General features: G+C 36.8%; 1 protein-coding gene and 1 non-coding gene across 2 annotated transcripts; both read left to right on the forward strand.

The window, feature by feature from the left end:
- Positions 1–535: 535 nt before the first annotated feature.
- Positions 536–643, forward strand: LOC127746270 (small nucleolar RNA R71). Its single transcript, XR_008007890.1, has one exon. It is a non-coding gene; the product is annotated as a small nucleolar RNA R71 (small nucleolar RNA).
- Positions 644–18373: 17730 nt separating this feature from the next.
- LOC107479223 (uncharacterized) lies at positions 18374–22925 on the forward strand. Its single transcript, XM_016099371.3, has 9 exons — positions 18374–18735; positions 18827–19017; positions 19491–19672; positions 19790–20074; positions 20164–20222; positions 20338–20374; positions 20502–20573; positions 21721–22045; positions 22250–22925. The coding sequence occupies exons 1-9, from the start codon at positions 18624–18626 to the stop codon at positions 22592–22594; spliced, it is 1608 nt and encodes a 535-aa protein (XP_015954857.1). The 5' UTR covers positions 18374–18623; the 3' UTR covers positions 22595–22925.
- Positions 22926–23375: the final 450 nt, after the last annotated feature.

Below are 23375 nucleotides of genomic sequence, written 5' to 3' on the forward strand. Positions count from 1 at the left end.
CTAAGAAGATGATGGAAAAGGCTTGCTATTGCTGAGCCTATTTCTTCCACCATTATTAAAGCCTTGTTGAGGCTTTTATTTATCCTTCCATGAGAAATTTGGATGATTTCTTCATGATGAATTATAGGTGTTTTCATAAGGTTCACCCATATAATTTACCTCTGCCATTGCAGGGTTCTCGGGATCATAAGCTTCTTCTTCAAAAGATGCCTCTTTAGTACTGTTGGATGCATTTTGCCATCCATTCAGACTTTGAGAAATCATATTGACTTACTGAGTCAACATTTTGTTTTGAGCCAATATGGTATTCAGAGCATCAATTTCAAGAACTCCCTTTCTTTGAGGCGTCCCATTATTCACGGAATTTCTCTCAGAAGTGTACATGAACTGGTTATTTGCAACCATGTCAATAAGTTCTTGAGCTTCTGCAGGTATTTTTTTTTAGGTGAATGGATCCACCTGCAGAATGGTCCAGTGACATCTTAGAGAATTCAGATAGACCATAATAGAATATATCCAAAATGGTCCACTCTGAAAGCATGTCAGAAGGACACCTTTTGGTCATCTGCTTGTATCTTTCCCAAGCTTCATAGAGGGATTCACCATCTTTTTGTTTGAAGGTCTGAACATCCACTCTAAGCTTACTCAGCTTTTGAGGAGGAAAGAACTCAGCCAAGAAGGCCGCGACCAGCTTATCCCAGGAGTCCAGACTATCTTTAGGTTGTGAGTCCAACCATGTTCTAGCCCTATCTCTTACAGCAAAAGGGAAAAGCATGAGCCTGTAGGCTTCAGGATCTACTCCATTAGTCTTAACAGTCTCACAGATATGTAAGAACTCAGTTAAAAACTGGTAGGGATCTTCTAATGGAAGTCCATGGAATTTGCAGTTCTGTTATGCATTAGAGCAACTAGTTGAGGTTTTAGCTCAAAATTGTTTGCTCCAATGGTATGGATTGAGATGCTTCTTCCATCAAACTTGGAAGTAGGTGTAGTATAATCACCAAGCATCTACCTTGCATTATTATTGTTGGGTTCGGCTGCCATATCCTTTTCTTGTTCAAAAATTTCAGTAAGGTTGTCTTTGGATTGTTGTATTTTAGCTTCTCTTAGTTTCCTCTTCAGAGTCCTTTCAAGTTCTGGATCAGCTTCAACAAGAATGCCTTTTTTCTTGTTCCTGCTCATATGAGAAAGAAGAGAACAGAAAAGGAAGAGGAATCCTCTATGTCACAGTATAGAGATTCTTTTATGTTAGTAGAAAAAGAAGGGAATAGAAAAAGGAAAAGAGTTAAGAATCCAAACACAAGGGGGAGGATAGGTTCGAATTCTTGAGATGAAAAGAAGTGTTAGTAAATAAATAAATAAATAGAAAGAGATGAGAGAGGGAGAAATTCGAAAATAATTTTTGAAAAAGAGTTAGTGATTTTCGAAAATTAAGAGAAGAAATAAAATTAAAATTAAAATTTGAAACAATTAATTAATTAAAAGAATTTTGAAAAAGAGGGAGATGATTTTCAAAAATTAGAGAGGGAAAAGTAGTTAAGTAGTTTTGAAAAAGATAAGAAACAAACAAAAGTCAATTGGTTAGTTGAAAAAAATTTAAAAATCAATTTTGAAAAGATAAGAAGTTAGAAAAGATATTTTGAAATCAAATTTTTGAAAAAGATATTATTTGAGAAGATATTTTGAAAAAGATTTGATTTTTAAAATTAAAATTAATTACTTGACTAACAAGAAACTAAAAGATATGATTCTAGAATTTAAAGTTTGAACTTTTCTTAACAAGAAAGTAACAAACTTCAAATTTTTGAATCAATCACATTAATTATTAGTGAAGTTTACGAAAAATTGAAATAAAATTAAGAAAAATATTTTGAAAAATATTTTTAAATTTTTTAAAAATAGTAAAAAATAAAAAAGATTTGATTTTTGAAAAAGTATTGAAAAAGATAAGATTTTTAAAATTGAAATTTTGACTTGACTAACAAGAAATAACTAATCTTAAAAATTTTTTACTAAATCAACCCAAAATTTCGAAAATTATGAGTAAAATAGGAAAAAATATTTTTTGATTTTTTTGAATTTTTAATGAGGAGAGAGAAAAACACAAATATGACCCAAAATATGAAAATTTTGGATCAAAACCATGATGCATGCAAGAACACTATAGATGTTAAGATGAACACCAAGAACACTTTGAAGATCATGCTGAACATCAAGAACATATTTTTGAAAAAATTTTTATGCAAAGAAAACATGCAAGACACCAAACTTAGAAATCTTTAATGCTTAGACACTATGAATGCAAAAATACACATGAAAAACAACAAAAGAAACAAAATAAGAAAACATCAAGATCAAACAAGAAGACTTACCAAGAACAACTTGAAGATCATGAAGAACACCATGCATGAATTTTTTGAAAAAATGCATAAATTTTAAAAACATGCAATTGACACCAAACATAAAAATTGATACTAGACTCAAACAAGAAACACAAAAAATAATTTTTTTTGGTTTTTATGATTTTATAAATTTTTTTGGATTTTATTTTATATATTTTTTTCGAAAACATATTTTGGGAAAAGGAAGTAATGAATCCAAAGTCCTCAATCAGAATTCCAGGAATCATGTAATGTTAGTCTAAAGTTCCGGTCCAGGAATTGGACATGGCTTAATAGCCAGCCAAGCTTTAGCATTCAAATCAGACATACAACAGCTGATACTTAATCCAACTTCATATACTGATAAGGGGAAGCCTCAATCCAAATGAATTAGACATGGCTTTACAGCCAACCAGGCTTCAACATGTTACATGAAACTCTAGAATTCATTCTTAAAAACTCTGAAAATTTTCAAAAACAGGTGATAAATTTTTGAAAGATTTTTGAAAATTTTTTAAAATAAAACAAAAAGAAAATTACCTAATCTGAGCAACAAAATGAACTGTCAGTTGTCCAAACTCGAACAATCCCCAGCAACAGCGCCAAAAACTTGGTGCATGAAATTGTGATTATCAACAATGGCGCCAATAAACTTGGTAGCGCTCTCAAACGTGAATCACACTTTGTCACAACTCCGCACAACTAACCAGCAAGTGCACTGAGTCGTCCAAGTAATACCTTACGTGAGTAAGGGTCGAATCCCACGGAGATTGTTGGTATGAAGCAAGCTATGGTCATCTTGTAAATCTCAGTTAGGCGGATAATAAATGGTTATGGAGTTTTCGATTAATAATAATAAATAAATAGAAAATAAAGATAGAAATACTTATGTAAATCATTGGTAGAAATTTCAGATAAGTGTATGGAGATGCTGTGTTCCTTTTGAATCTCTGCTTTCCTACTGCTTTCATCCAATCCTTCTTACTCCTTTCCCTGGCAAGCTGTATGTAGGGCATCACCGTTGTCAATGGCTACATCCCATTCTCTCAGTGAAAAAGGTCCAAATGCTCTTGTCACAGCTCGGCTAATCATCTGTCAGTTCTCGATCATGTCGGAAAAGAATCCATTGATTCTTTTGCGTTTGTCATCACGCCCAACAATCGCGAGTTTGAAGCTCATCACAGTCATTCAATCCGTGAATCCTACTCGGAATACCACAGACAAGGTTTAAACTTTCCAGATTCTCATGAATGCCGCCATCAATTCTAGCTTCTACCACGATGATTCTAATTAAGGAATCCAAGAGATATGCGCTCGGTCTAAGGTAGAACGGAAGTGGTTGTCAATCACGCGTTCATAGGTGAGACTAAAGATGTGTAGAAACTCCACCGTTGAAAATACATAAGTGATGGTCTAGGCATGGCCAAATGGCCAGCCTTCCAAACGTGATCAATAGTCTCCTAAGATGATCAATCGAATAAAACTGAGACTAAAGATGTCTAATACAATAGTAAAATGTCCTATCTATACTAGACTAGCTACTAGGGTTTACAGAAATAAGTAATTGATGCAGAAATCCACTTTCGGGGCCCACTTGGTGTGTGCTTGGGCTGAGCTTGAGCTTTACACGTGCAGAGGCTTCTTTTGGAGTTGAACACCAAGTTGTAACGTGTTTTTTGGCGTTCAACTCTGGTTCGTGACGTGTTTCTGGCGTTTGACTCCAGAATGCAGCATGGAACTGGCGTTGAACACCAGTTTACGTCATCTAATCTCGAATAAAGTATGGACTATTATATATTTCTGGAAAGCTCTGGATGTCTACTTACCAACGCCATTAAGAGTGCGCCATTTTGAGTTTTGTAGCTCTAGAAATTTCATTTCGAGTGCAGGGAGGTCAGAATCTAACAGCATCAGCAGTCCTTTGTCAGCCTTCTATTAGAGTTTTGCTCAGGTCCCTCAATTTCGGCCGGAAAATACCTAAAATAAAAAAAACACAGAAACTCATAGTAAATTCTAGAAATGTGAATTTAGCATAAAAACTATTGAAAACATCCCTAAAAGTAGCTAGATCCTACTAAAAACTACCTAAAAACAATGCCAAAAAGCGTATAAATTATCCGCTCATTAGTGTGCCACGCTCTCCTCTCATTCTGGCTTGGCATGCCATGCCTAGATCTTCAAGTGGCATGCCCTCCTTCATTAGGCTTCCTGGCGTGCCACGCCTTCGAGCCCAAGTAGCACGCCTAGGTCCTCTCCTTCTTCTTTTTGCTTCTGGAAAATTAAACTAGCGTGGCACGCCCAGGGTCTAGCGTGCCACGCCCTTGCTGTGTGCTTGATCCATCGCTCTAGAACATTGAACTAGCGTGGCACGCCCAGGATTTGGCGTGCCACTCCCATTTATGTGCTTGGCTTCTTCGCTGGCGTGCCACGCCCAACATTCAAGTGGCACGCCAAGCCACTTCTTGGTTATTTGGTGATGATGGCGTGCCACGCCTGAGACTCAAGTGGCACGCCTGAGTGAAGAATAGTGGTTGGCGTGCCACGCCTTCGATACCAAGTGGCACGCCCTCATAGTTGACCTTCTGACTTCTTCTCTAGAAAATATAGCCAGCATGCCATGCCGTGAGGCAGGCGTGCCACGCTCATCACTTTGCCTTGGTTCTAACAGCTAGCATGCCACGCCCAGCATTCAAGTGGCACGCCGTAGTGAAATTCTTGTGCTGACGTGCCACACCTTCGACACCAAGTGGCACGCTGTAGTGAAATTCTTGTGCTGGCGTGCCACGCCTTCGACACCAAGTGGCACGCCCATTCATTTGTTGGTTCCTAAAGCTTGGCGTGCCACGCCTGACTCCTCAAGTGACACGCCCAAGTGGCTTTTGAAGCTGGTGTGCCACGCCTTCGACACCAAGTGGCACGCCCTATAGTGAGTGATGGGTTAGGCGTGCCACGCGCAACCTGGCGTGCCACACCACTTTGATGGCCTTTAATGTTGCTCTCTGGAAAATTGTATTGGCGTGCCACGCCCATGTAAAGGCTTGAGAATTTCCTCTGGTCTTTAGTATTGGCGTGCCATGCTAGTGTATTTTTGTGGCGTTTGCTCCAAGTGGCACGCCCGTTTCACACGCCCAGCTTGTTTTGTTGTTTTCTTCCCATTTTTGATGTCTTTTTCACCTAAAATTCAACACAACCTCATTTCAAAGCAATGTACTATACTATCCATCAATGCAATGATCAAATGAGATTATGCTCTTTTGTGGTCCTTTTTATGCAAGAAAAAGGGTAGATGATGCAAGTCATCAAAAAGCTAGCGTCAGTGGAAACAATAACAGGTAACAACCCAAGAATTATCAATAAATATTGGACATTATGGCTCTAGTAATTCATAAGCTCATTTTTCCCAAGCCAAGGGGTGAAAATTACCCCATAATCAAAATTGGCATTTCATCAAATACATAGAGGGCATAAACATAAAACATGGCAAAATTGGGAAAATGATAAAAGCTATAAACCATAAATGACCAAAATTAATTAAAGCAACTCAAACAAACATATAAAAGCCATCAAACATCAAATTAAACAACTAGGATTCTGAAATTGCAAGACTATGTATGTATTGATAAAAGGAAATTAAAGTAGAACAAAGTGTAGAACAAGTAGTGCAATGAAAGAGGAATTAAAGAAATACTTACAATAAGATAGCAAAATCCAAGAACAAAATTAAAGTATAAAATACTACATTGAAACCCTAATTAAAAACCCTAAGAGAGAAAACCTAAAACTAAACTACTTTAAAACTACTCCTAAAAATTATTCTGTGAAGTATGGTAATGTATGTTATGATATGGTGTTGCTTCTCCCTTTAAATATGCTTCAAAGCCTTCAAAAATGGGCCAAAAAGCCCTCAAAATGCGAGTCCATGTACAATTTTAATGGAGGCACGCGCTGGTACCTGTGCAGACGCATAGGTCAGTGCATGGGCACAGATGCTGATTTTCCTCTTGTGCGTGGGCACAGGTCCTATGCGGACGCACAGGTCCTGATTTCCATTCTGCCCTGAGCATGAGCACAGGTCCTGATTTTAAACCCTGTACGTGGGCACAGAAGGCGTGCAGATGCACAGGTCCTGATTTTGACCCCTGTGCGTGGGCACAGGCTAAAATGCTTTTCTCCTTTGTTTTCTTCATATTTTCTCCCTTTTTGCATGCTTTCTTCCACTTTTACCAAACCATTCTTGTCTCTAGGACCTGAAATCACTCAACAAACATATCACAGTATCGAATAGAATAAAAGTGAGATTAAATTTCTCAATTTAAGCACAAAAATGCATGTTTTCACATTTAGGCTCACTTTAGGGATCAAACACAAAAGTATGCTATTTTGGTGAATAAGTGTGAGTTTATGTGATGAAATCCATCCAATTCAAGCTAAAATATATCGTCAAATATGGACTCATCAATTCCCCACACTTAAACAATAGCATGTCCTCATGCTAAACCAAACAAGGAGAATGATCAAAGGGAAACAACTTATTGAATGCAACTATCTATATGCATGCGAGTATACTATATAATATCTATACCTATATATTTATCTATAGTTCCTATTGATTTGGTGAAAACAAACAATCAAATTTCCAAGCAAGTATATGGACATATAGGGCTAAGCAAAGAATTAACTCAATGCAATCAAAATCTAAAGAATTGATTCAAGTTTCAAAATGAAGCAACTTGTAAGAATACATGATAAGTGAGGTGGAAACATAGAATTGAGTAATTGAACCCTCACTAGGTGTGTATACACTCTAAACACTCGGTGTTTAGGGTCAATTCACTCAAGTCTCCTCCTAATCATGCTTTCAAGGATTTGCTTTTCATCTAACAATCAATAGATATGTAATGCGTGAGTGCAAGTATCATGAGGTCTTTAGAGGGTTGTAATGGGGTTAGGGTTAAGGTAGGATAAATATGGCTAAGTGGACTAAGGAATTGGATCTTTGATTAGCTCAAGTGTCCAACTCAACCAAATAACAAAATATGCAACCTAACTTCCCATAATCACACTTTTTATACACATTCATGCATCTTTTTCATCCAAGTTCACATATGCATTTCTTGTTCATTTTTTTTCTTTGGGGCAACCTTTGTCCCCTCTTATTATTTTTTTCTCATTTCATTTTTTTTCTTTTTTTTCTTTTCTATGACCAATGCATATGGTTAAAGCAAATTGATACATGAATGTGTACCAATTTTCCACATTCTTCAATAAGTACCCAAAATAAAATTTTTCTCTACCAATGCTTCCCAAAAATTTTTCCTACACTTAAATGAAACACACTCTTCAACCTAAGCTAATCAAAGATTCAATTCAAGGTAATTCATGATTTTCCACTTAGGGTTGTGATGTGCTAACAATTAGAACAAAGGGGATTAAGAGGCTTAAAAGGGTTAACAAAGGTAGATGCAATGGTAGGTCCATATGGGTGAGTGAGTTTAATTCAAAAACGGCCTCAATCATGCTAAATGCATTCAAAACATCAAATATTGGAAATAAAGAATCGAGCAAAACCAATATTACAATCATAAAAGAGATATATCACACAATGAACAAAAATTGTGGTTAAAAATTATAACCACTCATTAAGGCTCAACAACTCACAAGGTTGTTTTGTTCTTTCTCTCTTCTATGTTCCATAAAATTCATTCAAGCAAGTTTTAAAAATAATTTTCCAAATCAATTCAATAGAATGCCCTTGAAACAAAATTCTTGAAATTTTTTGTTGTTTTTCACCAAAGTTATTTTCTATATATGTATGTATGTATGTTGTGATGGATGCAATTTTTCAAAATTTCCTAGTTCTATTCCTAATTTTCAACAAGCAAAAAGTAACATGAAAAATTAGGATCAAAATGAACTAGGCATATGCTATTCACAATATCCAATCACAACTTCTATCTATAAAATATATAACATGCAACAATGCATAATGTAATAACTATGGATGAGCTAAATTGTATATATATATATATATATATATACTAGAAGAGAGTGCAATGCAACAATTAAAAATACTCAAAATATCTACAAGAAACATAATAAAAAAACAAAAATGAAAGTGCAAAGTGTTTGGGAAAAGAAAGTTTACTCCCCAAAATGGCGAATCCTTTCCCACACTTAAGCTTTGCATGGTCCTCCGTGCACGAACACAATCTGGGAAGAATGGTTCTACGGTCCTCCACCTTCTGCTGGTGGATGCGGGGGCTCGGGTTGTGGCAAAATCTCCAAGTCCAATGCGGGCTTAGCATCTCCATCCTTGGTGTCCTCCTCCTCTTCCGGCTCCTTGCCGTTATGTCTCATCCTCAAAAAGAGTGAATAAGGTATAATTAGGAATCATAGGGCAAGTAGCACAAAAGGATAAAGGGGGGAAAAGGCTAATAAGCATCTAATTGAGGAAGTTGCATGGTGGTGTGGTATGAGGAAAATGAGGCATGTGTGTATTCCAATAATGTGCGCGATTGGAACACACACAACGGCCGGTTAAAATGGCATCCACACGATCAAAAAGGTAAACACGAATTTCTCAATTAAATGGCCTAAGTTGCAAGCAATAGATGAACATCAATTACGGACAAGCATACTTAGGCAACTACCACAAGAGTGAATTGAGTTTAGGAATTATTGGATATTGAAGTTGTGCATGTGAAGGTGCAAAATTGATAGAAACAATAACCAATTTAATAATGAACCAAAAACTCCTTATTCATCATGAAACATAAAGAAAGGGTCACATGGTAAGATACTTGTTACAGAAAGTGGCACACTTGATAAGGATTAAGTTGAGTCACTCAAACAAATGCAAAGCATTAACAAGGAACAAGTATCGGTTATGTGATGAATTTGATATGAAAATCATGATGAACAAGTAATTTCAACTCAATTCACTAATTCAATGCACTTACATGATTTATCCTAGTGGTACAATTAAAACATGAGTGATCAAACCCACTAGATACTAGTAAATGAAGGCAAAGTATAAGTGCATTGATGAAATTCATTCAACAAGCAACCCAATCAATATCAAACAAACACTTGCAACTTATTCAATCAACAAGCAACTAAACTAAAACTAATATAATTACTAAAATAAAAAATGAAGCACAAACAAAACAGACATGAACAAGCGTAAAATAATGTGAAAGGGGGAGAAGAGAGGGATGAAAGGGTGGAAGTGTGTTAGGGCTCAAATGGGAGAAAAATAAAAAAAATGCCCAAAATAGCACTTGTGCATGCGCACAGGCATGTGTGCGTACGCACAAAAAGGTAAAACAGGGGGTGTGTGCGCTCGCACAAATCGTGCGAATGTTCTGGACAAAAGGGGGTGTAAGGGTTGTACGTACGCACCAGTGTGTGCGCACGCACAAGATACTCTCTTTTTTTTGAAAGATCATGTGTGCGTCTGCACACAGTTCCATGCGCACGAACATGGGCGAAAAGGGTAGGGGTTCATCCGCACAGGCTGTGCCAACGCTCCCACCAGAGTGGTTGCAAGTTGGCGTGCGGACGCACAAGCCTATGCGGACGCACAGAGGGCGCGATAAGGACTATGCCTGCGTACGCACATGGTGGTGCGCACGCACAGACCAAAATAAACAAGGGAGCGCCCACGCACAGACTGTGCTGGCGCTATGAACAGAGGGCAATACAAAGAGTGTGCGGGCGCACAGTCATGTGCGCTCGCACAGGTCACGAAACTCACAGTTGTGTGTGCACGCACAGCAGCGTGTGTACGCACAGATGCCCTGTTTTGCAAAAAAATTTTCCTTCTTTTCTAAGGTGTTATGCCTTAGCTCAACCAACATTTCAACCCCAAAACATTCGAAACATCACAAAATCATGATCCATATGCAAATTAACCTACTAAACTCAAAACTAAACCAATCCTAGGCTAACAAAGACAAGCAAACATGCAATAAACTAGGACTATAAATAAAGAGAAATGGTAAGAAAGATGTTACCATGGTAGGGTGTCTCCCACCTAGCATTTTGGTTTATAGTCCTAAGTTGGACTTTTTTTAGGAGATTCTTGCTAGGGTGGCTTGTATTTCCACTCTTCCTTAAATCTCCAGCCAAGCTTACACTTTAATGCTCCTCCGGGATCCCATTTTCGAGGTATCCGCTCTCCTTCTTGTGGATTTCTATGCTCCAAGCCGGATGAACAAGTCCTCAATCGACCCTTGTAGTAACCCAACATTGCCCAAAAATCACCCAATTGTGCTCTACACACCACTTGAACTCCAATTCTTGAATTGATTTTCTTGAAGAACCTTGGACTCCTTTTGCAACCCACACTCCTTTCTCCACCATGTACAAACCCAAGAAGGACCTTGAGTTGGTAGTCCATCTCCAAGATAGCATATTGATGGGGGCCAATGAAGCTCATAGGTGAAATTGTCACCCACTCAATATGTTCTTGGACCGGAATTGCTTCCTCACCAACTTCCTCTTCCCCATCACTCAAATCATAATAAGGAGGTTGTGAGAAGTCTACCTCCATGTTTCTCTCAGAATCAATGGGAGAAATCTCATGAGGATCATTAAGGGGATTGATCAAGGAGGACAAAAAATCATTAATGATGGAATCCTCCTCTTGATCAATCTCCCTCAACTCCTTCTTTCTCTCCTCCGGTTCACATACTTCCCTTTCTTCTTCTAGTTGCACTTCAAGCTCTAACCCTTCTTTTTTCTCTTGTGGCTCCATGCTCTCCTCTTCACTACAAGCCTTAGTTGATCCCTCACATTCCTCAAGAGGAATGCTTTGATCGGATGAGCGTATGAGGATTAAGCGGTTTACTGCTTTACCTATGGTAGCCATGAACTCCCTTTGTGTCCTTTGGAATCTTTCTTGTTCTTGGAGAAAAGCTTGAAGGTCTTGATGGTCTTGGGTCAAGGGTGGGAAAGCTTCACAATTAGGTAAGAGAGAAGGTTCATTGGTCGGGAAGAAGGTTGGATATGTGTGAGGTAGTTCATGTTGATGAGTATCTTGAGGTGGTGTGTAAGAAGGTGTATGGTGGTAGTGGTGTGGTGATTGAAAATATGGTGATTGAGGGTTATGTTGAGGGTAGGGGTCATAGGCATATGGTGGTGGATGTGTATAGTCATAGTGAAATCCACCATATCCTTGGTTTGGGTATGCATATTGGGGAGGGTATGGTTCATTGTAATATGGAGGAGGTCGCTCCTCCCAAAATTGATGCTCCAAACCCATGATGCAATCCACAATTGAAGTTATCAAATCCTACAAAATGATCACAACCAAAATCCAAACCAAGAGGGTGATAACTGATAGAGAAAATGGAAAATAAAAATTAAAGACATCAAGTGACAAAAGAAATAAAATGCTAATTATCAACAAAATCAAACAAACAACCAAAAAGTATGTATTCACACTATTCACATATTTACAACAACCAAAATATAGCACTCATGACGCTAGTTCCCTGGCAACGGCGCCAAAAACATGATGTGAGTAAAACCATCGGTTAAGAATTCCTTCTCGGTAAAGGAGACTTAACCTCGTTGCAAGTATAGCTTTCAACCAACAAGTAATGCTCAATCAAAGTTAAAAATTTCTAAATAACCGAGAGTAATCAAACCTCGGGTCGTTCTCCCTAGGAACTAGTGACAACGAGTGCATACAATTTTGGTTGTAGAAAGCAATGGTTTTTTCAATGATAAGGAAGCAAACAAATAAAGGAATTAAAGAACTAGACAAAATTGCAATTAATAACCTAATAAAGGAATAAAAGAACTATGTATGCAATATAAACAAGTAAGACTATAAAGTGATGAAAATGTGATTTAAAACATAAATGAAACCTTGACTTGGGATGAGTTATGGAATCCTTTCCTTGCCATAACCAAAACTATGATAATTATGATGGATTAATCTCACTAAGTCAACCCTTAACATCGAAGGATAAGTCAAGTGAGCATAATTATTATTAATCCACAAATCCTAGCTAACTTACTAATTACCTTAGTAAAAAGCTAGCGTTAGTGGAAACAATAATAAGTAACAACCCAAGAATTATCACTAAATGTTGGACATTATGGCTCTAGTAATCCATAAGCTCATTTTTCCCAAGCCAAGAGGTGAAAATTACCCCATAATCAAAATTGACATTTCATCAAACACATGGAGGGCATAAATATAAAACATGGCAAAATTGGGAAAATGGTAAAAGCTATGAACCATAAATGTTCAAAATCAATAAAAGCAACTCAAACAAACATATAAAAGCCATCAAACATCAAATTAAACAACTAGGAATCCGAAATTGGAAGACTATGTATGTATTGATAAAAGGAAATTAAAGTAGAAGAAAGTGTAGAACAAGTAGTGCAATAAAAGAGGAATTAAAGAAATACTTACAATGAGATAGCAAAATCCAAAAACAAAATTGAAGTATAAAATGCTACATTGAAACCCTAATTAAAAACCTTAAGAGAGAAAACCTAAAACTAAACTACTCTAAAACTACTCCTAAAAACTATTCTGTGAAGTATGGTAATGTATGTTATCATATGGTGTTGCTTCCCCCCTTTAAATATGCTTCAAAGCCTTCAAAAATGGCCCAAAAAGTCCCCAAAACGCGATTCCACGTGAAATTTTAATGGAGGCAGGCGTTGGTACCTGTGCGGACGCACAGGTCTGTGCATGGGCACAGATGCTGATTTTCCTCCTGTGCGTGGGTACAGGTCTTGATTTCCATTCTACCCTGAGCATGGGCACAGCCTGTGCGTGGGCACAGAAGGTGTGTGGATGCACAGGTCCTGATTTTGACCCTTTTGCGTGGGCACAGGCTAAAATGCTTTTCTCCTTTGTTTTCTTCATATTTTCTCCTTTTTTGCATGTTCTCTTCCACTTCTACCAAACCATTCTTGCCTCTAGTACCTGAAATCACTCAACAAACATATCACAGCATCGAATGGAATAAAAGTGAGATTGAATTGCTCAATTTAAGTACAAAAATGCATGTTTTCACATTTAGGCTTACTTTAGGGATCAAACATAAAAGTTTGCTATTTTGGTGAATAAGTGTGAGTTTATGTGATGAAATCCATCCAATTCAAGCTAAAATATATCGTCAAATATGGATCATCAAGGGGCGCAACCCCAGAATTGTCAAAACAACCCCAAGGGACGAAATGAACATGGATCCCACCATTGTGGTCAACGTTGTGGTCAGACGACCAGGTGAAAGATCTAAGTCCTCCCAAAGGAAAGAGATCGAAATCCTTACGGCAACCACCTCGGAACATCAAAAGCCACCCACATTCCCGAACTTCACTTTTGGCCCACAAGACTACCTACTCGGAGACATGGCCAACGATCCACCCATGGTCATTACGCCTAGGGTAGGAATAGGTATTATTATATAAAGGATTTTGGTTGACATGGGTGCCGACTCCAATAGATTATTCCAAAATACTTTTGATGACCTAGAACTCAAGGATACAAATTTGCAAACCCACCAACACAATGTAGTCGGTCTAGGAGACTTCTTCATCAAGCCAGATGGGGGCAGTCAGGCTTCCAATTTGTATTGGAGGAAACAAGAAGAGAATGGTCATGGCTAATTTCGTTGTACGTAAAGACTTCATGGTTTATAATGTCATTTTAGGAAGAAAAATCATAAATGACTTCTATGTAGTGGTGTTTACTAAGTTCTTGACTATGAAGTCTTGGGTAGATGATAGGACTATTGGAACTATCCACGGTGATACGGAATGAGCAATAGCCTGTAACAACGCCAGCTTATCCCTTCGCAAGAAATCTCGTGACGCCGTAGGTATATTCATCGTCGATTTGTACACAAGGCTAGAAGAGCGCCCTTGACCAGAATCAGAAGGGGACCTAGAGAAAGAACAGATAGCCGATGCGGAGGAAAAATACACTTTCCTTACCGAAACTTATCTTACGAGCTCAACCTCCTTGATAGCTGTCTTAAAACAAAATGGAGATTTGTTTGCCTGGACTCCTGCTGCCAAGCCAGGGATAGATCCAGGGTTCATGTCTCACAGGCTTGCCATAAAGTTAAAAGCAAATCTCGTGGTACAAAAGCGACAAAAGATGTTGTTGAATAGGGCAATAGAGGTTAGAAAGCAGACTGATAGCCTTTTCTAGGGTGGATTCATCCAGGAACTTACCTACGTGACTTAGCTTTCAAACTTAGTGCTTGTAAAAAAACTAGCAAAAAGTGGAGAATGTGCACAGATTACTCGGACCTCAACAAAGCTTGCCCCGACTTTTTCTTACTACCCAGCATTGATAACCTGGTTGGCTTGGCTTCCGGATACAAATATCTGAGCTTTATGGATACTTACTCTGGTTATAATCACATATTGATAAACTGACATGAAAAATAAAAGACGACATTTATCATGCTAGACGGTATTACTGCTACACAATTATGCCATTCGACCTAAAGAACGCTGGCGCCACATATCAGTAGCTCATGACGAAGATTTTCCAAGACCAGATCGTTAGAGCAAGAGAAGTGTATGTTGACGACATGCTTGTCAAAACTATAAGAGCGGAATTTCTATTAGAAGATCTGTAACTGGTGTTCCAATCCCTTCACAAGCACAGAATCCGCTTAAATCCAGCGAAGTGCACTTTCGCAATGGAGGCCGAAAAGTTCCTTGGTTTCATGATAACATAGCGGCGAGTCGTGGCCAACTTGGAAAAATGTGATACGATTATTCGGATGACTAGCCCGAGATCTGTTAAAGATGTCTAGAGGTTAACAGGGTGGCTTACAGCCCTTTTCCGATTCCTAGGAGCCTTAGCCCAAAAGATTTACCCTTCTTTAACTTAATGAAGAAAGGCATCACTTTCTAATGAACAGAAGAATGCAAGGAATCTTTCTTCCACTTCAAAAATCTTTTATCGGAACCTCTAGTGCTAGCAAAACCAAAGGTCGGGGATACACAACAGTCCCGATATACTTCATTAGTAAAATGCGAAGTTACGATATTCGTTGCTAGAAAAGTTGATTTTTGTCTTGCTCATCTCTTCAAGACGGCTAAGACAATATTTTCAAAGCCATCAGATCGTGGTTCGAATAGATCAACCCATCAGGCAAGTGCTCCAAAATCCCGACATGGTGGGTAGAATGATGACTTGGTCCGTGGAGTTATCGCAATTGGATATTGCATATCATCCAAGGCAATCCATCAAGGCTTAAGCCATGGCGGATTTTCTGGCCGAAATAGCCAACCAAGACCATGACTCACATCCAGTCGGAAACTAAGGGAGCCTCCATGTTTACATAACACACCCACTTTTGGGGGTCGAAGAGAAAGAGCTCGTAATTTTCCTCCACAGCACCCCTACCCTACCGGATACAGGTTCGACTCTCTTTCGCACCATACCTACAAATTGAGGATACCACCAATAAGCCTATGATCTATAGATAAAGGCCCAGAAACTAGAAAAAATTCAAGGAACAAACTAGCCTAAGCCCTAAGCAAGAGGTTGTGACACCCCCTTTAAAGACCCCTAAAACCACCTTCACGGCAGAGCTACACCATTAATCACATTGCCCAAAACAGTAAACGAAAAAGAGACAAGAAAAAATGACAATGGAGAAAAGCTTACTTGAGTTGCAGTATCTGACTATCATGAGCAAGTGAACAACGACGAAACTCAAACAAGCACCACCAAGCAGATGCAGTTCCAGAAACGATCGAGGAAATTCCCATGACAGAAAATAGAAGCAATTAGAGGTAACACATAGAAATGGTGGAGAAAAAGTTGGGAAATGAAGCTGCAAATGTAACTGAAGCAGTTTTTAAATGAAAATGCTTCAAAAAGCCTAGATACAAAAGGCCAGAAAGATAATAAGGTAAAATCACATGCGGTAGCAATTAATGAACCCATTCACATCAACGGATGCAATGCCTAGAGAACCGCGCACACGATCTCCAAGATAAGAAATCCTCCAGAAACTGTTCGATGCTAACCGACCTCCCATGAAGCAATTCCAACCCAGGTCCATGAAAACGTGACATCCCTTCCCAAGCCATACATGCCACGTTTGGGGGCGCTGTTGCAGACTCGGGTTCTAGCCTTAGTGGTCTAATGAAGATCCAGCCCTTAAGTCCAATTCGACCCCCTTTCAGCCCAAGTATCTGGGACTTTCCGATCGCCTCAACTCACTCTGTCCATCATATTCGGATGCGAATCGTATCTTTTCCCATTTAGAAGATCTATAATATTGGGAAAGTATCCATATAAGGGGAGCCTCGAAGTCCCTCCAAGTAACACACATACAAACCCTAATAATTCAGCATCTAAGATCCATTCTGATTTGAGCGTCGGAGTGTCTTTGTAAGTTCACTCCCGACTATTCACTAAAAAGACTCAGAAGCCGTGTAGCTCATTAACCTCTTAAGGTCACAAATCCCATCATTTCAGATTAGTCCTGAATAGACATGAATAGAGACATTGTGTCTAGAGACACTGAATTAGTATATTTTATCCAAAAATACTATGGAAGGACACAGATATACTAATAAAAGACACAACTTATTTTTTATTTTTTCTTTCAAATTCTTATTAATTCTTTATTATTATATTTTTTATCATTATATTTTTTTCCAAATTTTTTGTATGGATAAAAATGAGAATTAATTGAACTTTTATAATTTATTCTAGTTTATCACTAAACAAAATACAAAAAATATTAATTTTTTTATTTTTGTCTTTTGTGTCTTATTCTTAGTGTTTTGTCTTGTCTTATTTTCAAAACCAAACATAGCCTTAGTGTCATGTGCTTGTAAACACTTCTCATCTATAAACACAGTGGTACATATCTTGTGGCTAAGATACAAATTTTTGAAAGACATGGTGACCTATAAGTAGATACAAAATATATGTATTTCGAGTCTTTTAAAAAAGGTGACTGAAAAAAGAAAAGAATAAAAGAGAAAGATAATGATTAAGAGAAGAAGAATTTAGGATAAAATTAAAAAGGTTAAATAAAAAATAATTAATTGTTGACTATCAACAAAATTATCTAAAAAAGTGATATTGAAACTTATTTTAAACATTAAAAATAAAAATGAATCAAATAAAATGTTAAGAGTAATTTTTAAAAATTGTAAATTATAGTTTATCCTCTAATATAAAATATTTGAATTTTTATAAAATTTCTACTTTGATAATTTAAACAAGTGTCTTAATTAACTCTTAAAAAGACCACTAGAATAAGAGACGGAATTAAGTTGAATTTTAAGAAGTTAAAAATTAACCTAATAAAAAAATTAAAATAAAATTTTTAAAGAGATTAAACTAAAATTTATACACCATTTATAATAAGACTTAAAGATTGGGATGTCTGTTTTGTTGTATGATGCTCCGCCTTGACTTAGAATACTGTATATTATATTATCTAACAAATCCGAGAAAATAACATTATTTTATTTATTTAAAGGAAAACTTTATTTGTTTACTTTTAACTTTTTAAGTATTTATTAAAAAAAATCAGGTGGAGAATCTACCACCATGGTCCATGGAGGCATGGAACACTGTATTCGCATTCCATTTTATTATATGACCAAAAAGAAACATCTTTATTCCCGTGCATAATATGAAGATGAAAAAAATCAGAAACAAAACAACCATTACTTTGCCATTTATTCAAAATTTCAAATATGTAAAATATTTATTGTTTTATTTTTTCTCTATATTAGTGAAGTTCTGAAGTGAGTCTCTGTATTCTAAGATTTCTAACAGTAGATACTAGATAGTAGACGGTGGTGACGAAATCGGAAATGGAAATTTGTGGAAGTATCGGGTGAAGAAAAAAAAAGATATTTAAAATGCAATGGCATTTTGGTCACAGGGCAAACATTTGTTGATATTTAACTTTTAATAACCAAGGCTATTTAAGTTGGGGTTACAAATATGCTTGAAAAAATTTGTAGTGTCTCTTTCCAAAGAGTGTAAAATTTGTGAAGACGTGGGATGTCGAAAAAAATCTCACCCAAAATTTAAGCAACAAATAAATAGTTCCACTCCTTTTCTTCTTCCTTCTCTGTCTCTCTCCCACCAAATCTCTTTCTCAGCCTCTCGCTTCAAACCAGGAGGCTATCTGTGAAACCACAGGAAAAAAAAAGCAAAATCTGCCCAAAACCCAAAACCTTAACAAAACCAGCACTCACACAATCCTCATTATGACATGCTTCACAGCACGCCCTTCTCCCTTTCTTCTCCTTCTCCTTCTCCTTCTTTCTCTCTCTCTTCTCTCTTTCTCCTTTTCTGCAAAAACTTCTTTTATTATTCCAGGTTATATCCTTTTTTCCCTTGTTTTTTTACTCTACTTTCCTTTCTACATTCTCAAATATTATTTTATTTATTACTTTTCTTTTGTTTTCAGGTGGTGTTGATGATAGAGAGTACAAGGAGGTGCTGCCATGGAAGATAGAAAGGAGATCGATGGCGGAAGGGGACGCAGCCGCGAACACATCGCTGGTGTTGGCGAAGGAAAGGACAAACAGGAAAGACCCTCTCGACCATTTCAACCGTTACACCGGTGGTTGGAACATCAGCAATAAGCACTACATTGCTGTTAAGTTTCCTTCTATCCCTCCATCAAAACAAATAAAAACAAATTCTTCACTTTTAGTACCTTGGTTACTTTTTTTTTCTTTTGTTTTTTGTTATTTTTAAGTCTAATTGGTTTAGATTTGTACTCTATGTTGTTGGAGTAGTTGTACTGTTGTCTGGACATTTTCAAAATATTAATCATGTTTTATTATTATTTTTTATTTATTTATTTTTGTTTAATTGTTTATATACTTTTTGTCTCCCAGAATATCCTTCTGTCTCCCTGTTTCTGTTACTCTGTAGTTGTATTTCTGTCTCTAAGACAAGTTTCAATTGCAACCAAATGGACTGAGTACAGAAATGATCATGATCGGATGTTAATGTTTGATTCATGTAGCTCATGAGCTGGACTCCATCTAATGAGATAATGCTTTGTTGTTGTTGTTGTTTTTCTTTTGTGTCTGACTTGGAATTGTTGTTTGCTTTTGGTGCAGTCAGTTGTTTTCACTGCGGTTCCATTCTTTGTTGTTGCTGCTGTGTGGTTTGTGCTTTTCGGCCTCACGTTGTCCTTCATTTGTTTGTGTTATTGCTGTTGCCCTAGAGAGCCTTATGGCTATTCTCGTTTAGCGTATGCTCTGTCGTTGATCTTCCTCATTATCTTCACTATTGCAGCAATGTATCTATCTATCTATCTTCTCTTGATTTCTCTTTGAAATAAATCGTTCATTGTGTTTGCAATTCTTGCTTTGGTTGGAAGTCTAAGTTGCTAACCGTGTGTGCTTGATTTTGGTAGAGTTGGATGTCTTATCCTCTACATTGGTCAGGGGAAGTTTCACAGTAGCACCTCGAACACACTGGGATACGTTGTGAATCAAGCTGACTATACTGCTGAAAACCTCAGGAACGTGTCAGATTATCTTGATGCAGCTAAGAAGATCGGAGTCGATGCTGTTTTTCTGCCTTCGGATGTCCAGAAGAACATCAATGATGTTCAGACAAAAATCAGAACGGCTGCTAACGAGCTTTCCAATAAGACTTCAGATAATTCAGAGAAAATACAAGAAGGCATCGACGGAATGTAAGTTTTAGTTGAGATATTGATTTGATATAAATTTTGTTTTCGTGAAATATCCTTCTTTGCTGACTACCATTTGTTTTTCCTTGTAGGAGATTGGCTCTTATTATTCTTGCTGCTGTTATGCTCTTTCTTGCATTTGTTGGATTCTGTATGTCTCTCTTCTTAGTCCTTTTTTCGCTCCTTTGGTTTTTTTGCTTTATGCTTTATTATTGCCATAGTATTTTTTTGATTTGCTCATGTTTGGTGGCAAAATATTTTGGCAGTGTTTTCGATATTTGGGTTGCAGTGTCTTGTATATTCGTAAGTTTAATTCTTAGTCACTTTCTATTTCTCATTCCTTGATTTTTTTTAATATACATTTTTCAACTCTATGGATTTGTCCCATATAAGTTTTCACTGAGTAAATAATGTGTTTCTGTTGTTGCAGCTTGGTAATTGCTGGATGGGTTCTTGTTACTGGCACATTTATACTTTGTGGTGTATTTCTTTTTCTTCACAAGTATGTTACTATTTTTCTGTAATTTATATTGAATTTATGTTTATTTCAGTGAATGCCATCTTTGATGTGACCTTGTCTAGTCCATTATGAGTTAATTTCTTAATTACATTGGGACAAATTGCAATTTAGTTCAATATTTAGCATTCTGATTCTGGGGACTAAGAAAACGTGTAGCAAAGAGGGAAAGATTAATTTCAGCCTTGTTGAGAATGCAAAGTGGATTTTCTTTACATTTTGTTTTGTCTGTCAATTGTGACATTAACTCATTGCATGATTATGAACAACTTTTGCAAAGTAAAAGTCATCGGTAGATATTCAACAACAAAATTACACATAACAAGACTCTTTGTTGGTGTTGACATGAAATTTTGGCTTTAATTGTTTCTCTTCTCAACTAGGATATGATAACAAGTTGTTCAGATTGTATTATTTAATAGTTTTTTAGAAGAGGTCTTATTTAATAGTTTGAAGCTACTATATAATAAATAATGATTTGAAATACCACATTTTGAAGTCAATCATCCAAAATGCTTAATGGCAGATGATATTAATGGAGTGATTTTTAATCATTGTGATAAATGAAATTGAGGAAGAAAGATCCTTAATAGCATTTTGTTAGTATAGGAAATGAAGGAGTATATTAGATGCGTTGTTTGATCTGTCAACTATTTCTTTGTCATTATTATATTCTAGTCTTTTGTTTCTTACGAAATCTCAAGTTCCTTTCTGTATTTGTTTCATAGAATATTTGCATGTTATGGAAAAATAATATTAACATGTCTATTGTAATTAGGGGGAATTCAAAATCTATTCAAAATTGACATGAGAAAGAAAGTAGCATTTTGTTGGTGCCTTGGCCCTAATTAAATTATTAGTGTCCAGAATTCAAAAAACAATGAAAAGGCATTTTCTTTTGGACCTGATGTATGATGGATGCTTGTTAAATTTTGTATGGGATCAGCAACCATTGTAGAGGAAACTGGAGAGGAGGAAAACAAATGATGCTTTTTGAACACTTATATTTTCTACAAATGAAGATACCAATCTTAATTTTTGTTTCTGTATCACTTGATGAAATTCGTTGCCGCTACCATTGCTTATGTTGCATGTGTAACAAAAGACTAACTTTGCTGCTTATGTCTACTAGTGCGGTCGCAGATACATGTGTTGCAATGGATGAGTGGGTTCAGAACCCTACTGCACATACAGCCTTGGATGAAATTCTTCCATGTGTGGATAATGCAACGGCTCAAGAAACCTTGCTGCGAACCAGGGATGTGACCCACCAACTTGTTGTACTTGTTGATAAAATCATTTCCAACGTAACCAATAAAAATTTTCCCTCTTCTGCTGGACCTTTGTATTACAATCAATCAGGCCCTCTCATGCCTATTCTCTGCGATCCATATAACAATGACCTCACTACTCGACCGTGTGCAGATGGGGAGGTATCGTTGGATGATGCTGCCAAGGTAAGGGGCTACTTAATATTTTTTATACCTACATCTCTTGTTAGGTTCCTTAATTTGTTTTCTTTTTGGTGTAAGTTCTGCTAATATTTTCATTTTGTTTCTCTGACCTAACCGGCAACCAGATTGTTCTATCCAAACTGCAATTATTTGTGATAAAATTCGTATTGTGGTGAGTAGTAATGTTCGGATTTTGGTTGAAACCAGGTGTGGAACAATTATATTTGTGAGGTTTCGTCATCAGGAATTTGTAAGACGCCTGGTCGAATGACGCCTACAATTTACGGCCAAATGGCAGCCGCGGTGAATATTAGCTTCGCTTTATACCATTATGGTCCGTTCTTGGTTGATTTAGAAGACTGCACGTTTGTCAGGCAAACATTCACGGACATAAGCCACAGACATTGTCCCGGTCTGCGGAAATATAGTCAGTGGATTTACAGCGGGTTGGTTTTGGTATCAGCTGCCGTGATGCTGTCATTGATCTTCTGGGTCATCTATGCAAGGGAGCGGCGGCACCGTGTTTACACTAAGCAATTCATTTCCAACTAGTATGGTTGGACTTAGAAAAAAAAACCCCATTAGATGTATATTTGAGCTTAGATTACATTGAGAGTTTGGTTTCCTTATTTTATGTGTAGAGGTATTTTAGTTTTACCCAACCAAAATTTGAGTAGATTGGTGTGCAAAGTTATTGTCTGACCTAGTGGGAAAAAACAAGAAAAGATTTCTGGTGTGCTTTGAAGAGATTTATTCGTTTGTTATGTTTTTTATTTTAGATGTTTGTGTAATTTTTGATTTCTTAGGTGTGTATTATTATTATTATTATTATTATTATTATTATTATTATTATTATTATTATTATTGTTATTAGTTTGCGGTATATTCGTGAGGTTGATTCCCTTTTATCCACATTGCTGTTAATTGCTGAAATTGAAAGTATCATTGACAGGGATTATTGAAACGTGAATTGTTTCTTGTATTGTCTATTTAAATGCTAGAAGCGTAAAGAAAAATTAACCGAAAAATATATTTTTATGTACTTTTAATATGTATTTTTTATCTTAATATATGTTTTATATTAATAGTAGATTTGATAGTTAATTTTTTATGTGTGTATAATATAATTGCTTATTATTAGACTTCCGAACTATTTTTGTGGTCTACATCGAAGGACCAACCTATATATTATATATAATGGGTCCAGACGTAACAATAAATTAGACTTTATATGCATTGTGTAGCTTGATGCGAAATTGCGAATTAACAATGATGATAGTATGTGAATGTGTAATGTATGGGTGTAATACTTAGAATTGAGGGCTGTCTAATC

Source organism: Arachis duranensis, chromosome 3 (genome assembly GCF_000817695.3).
Source record: "Arachis duranensis cultivar V14167 chromosome 3, aradu.V14167.gnm2.J7QH, whole genome shotgun sequence".
NCBI classification, from domain to species: domain Eukaryota; kingdom Viridiplantae; phylum Streptophyta; class Magnoliopsida; order Fabales; family Fabaceae; genus Arachis; species Arachis duranensis.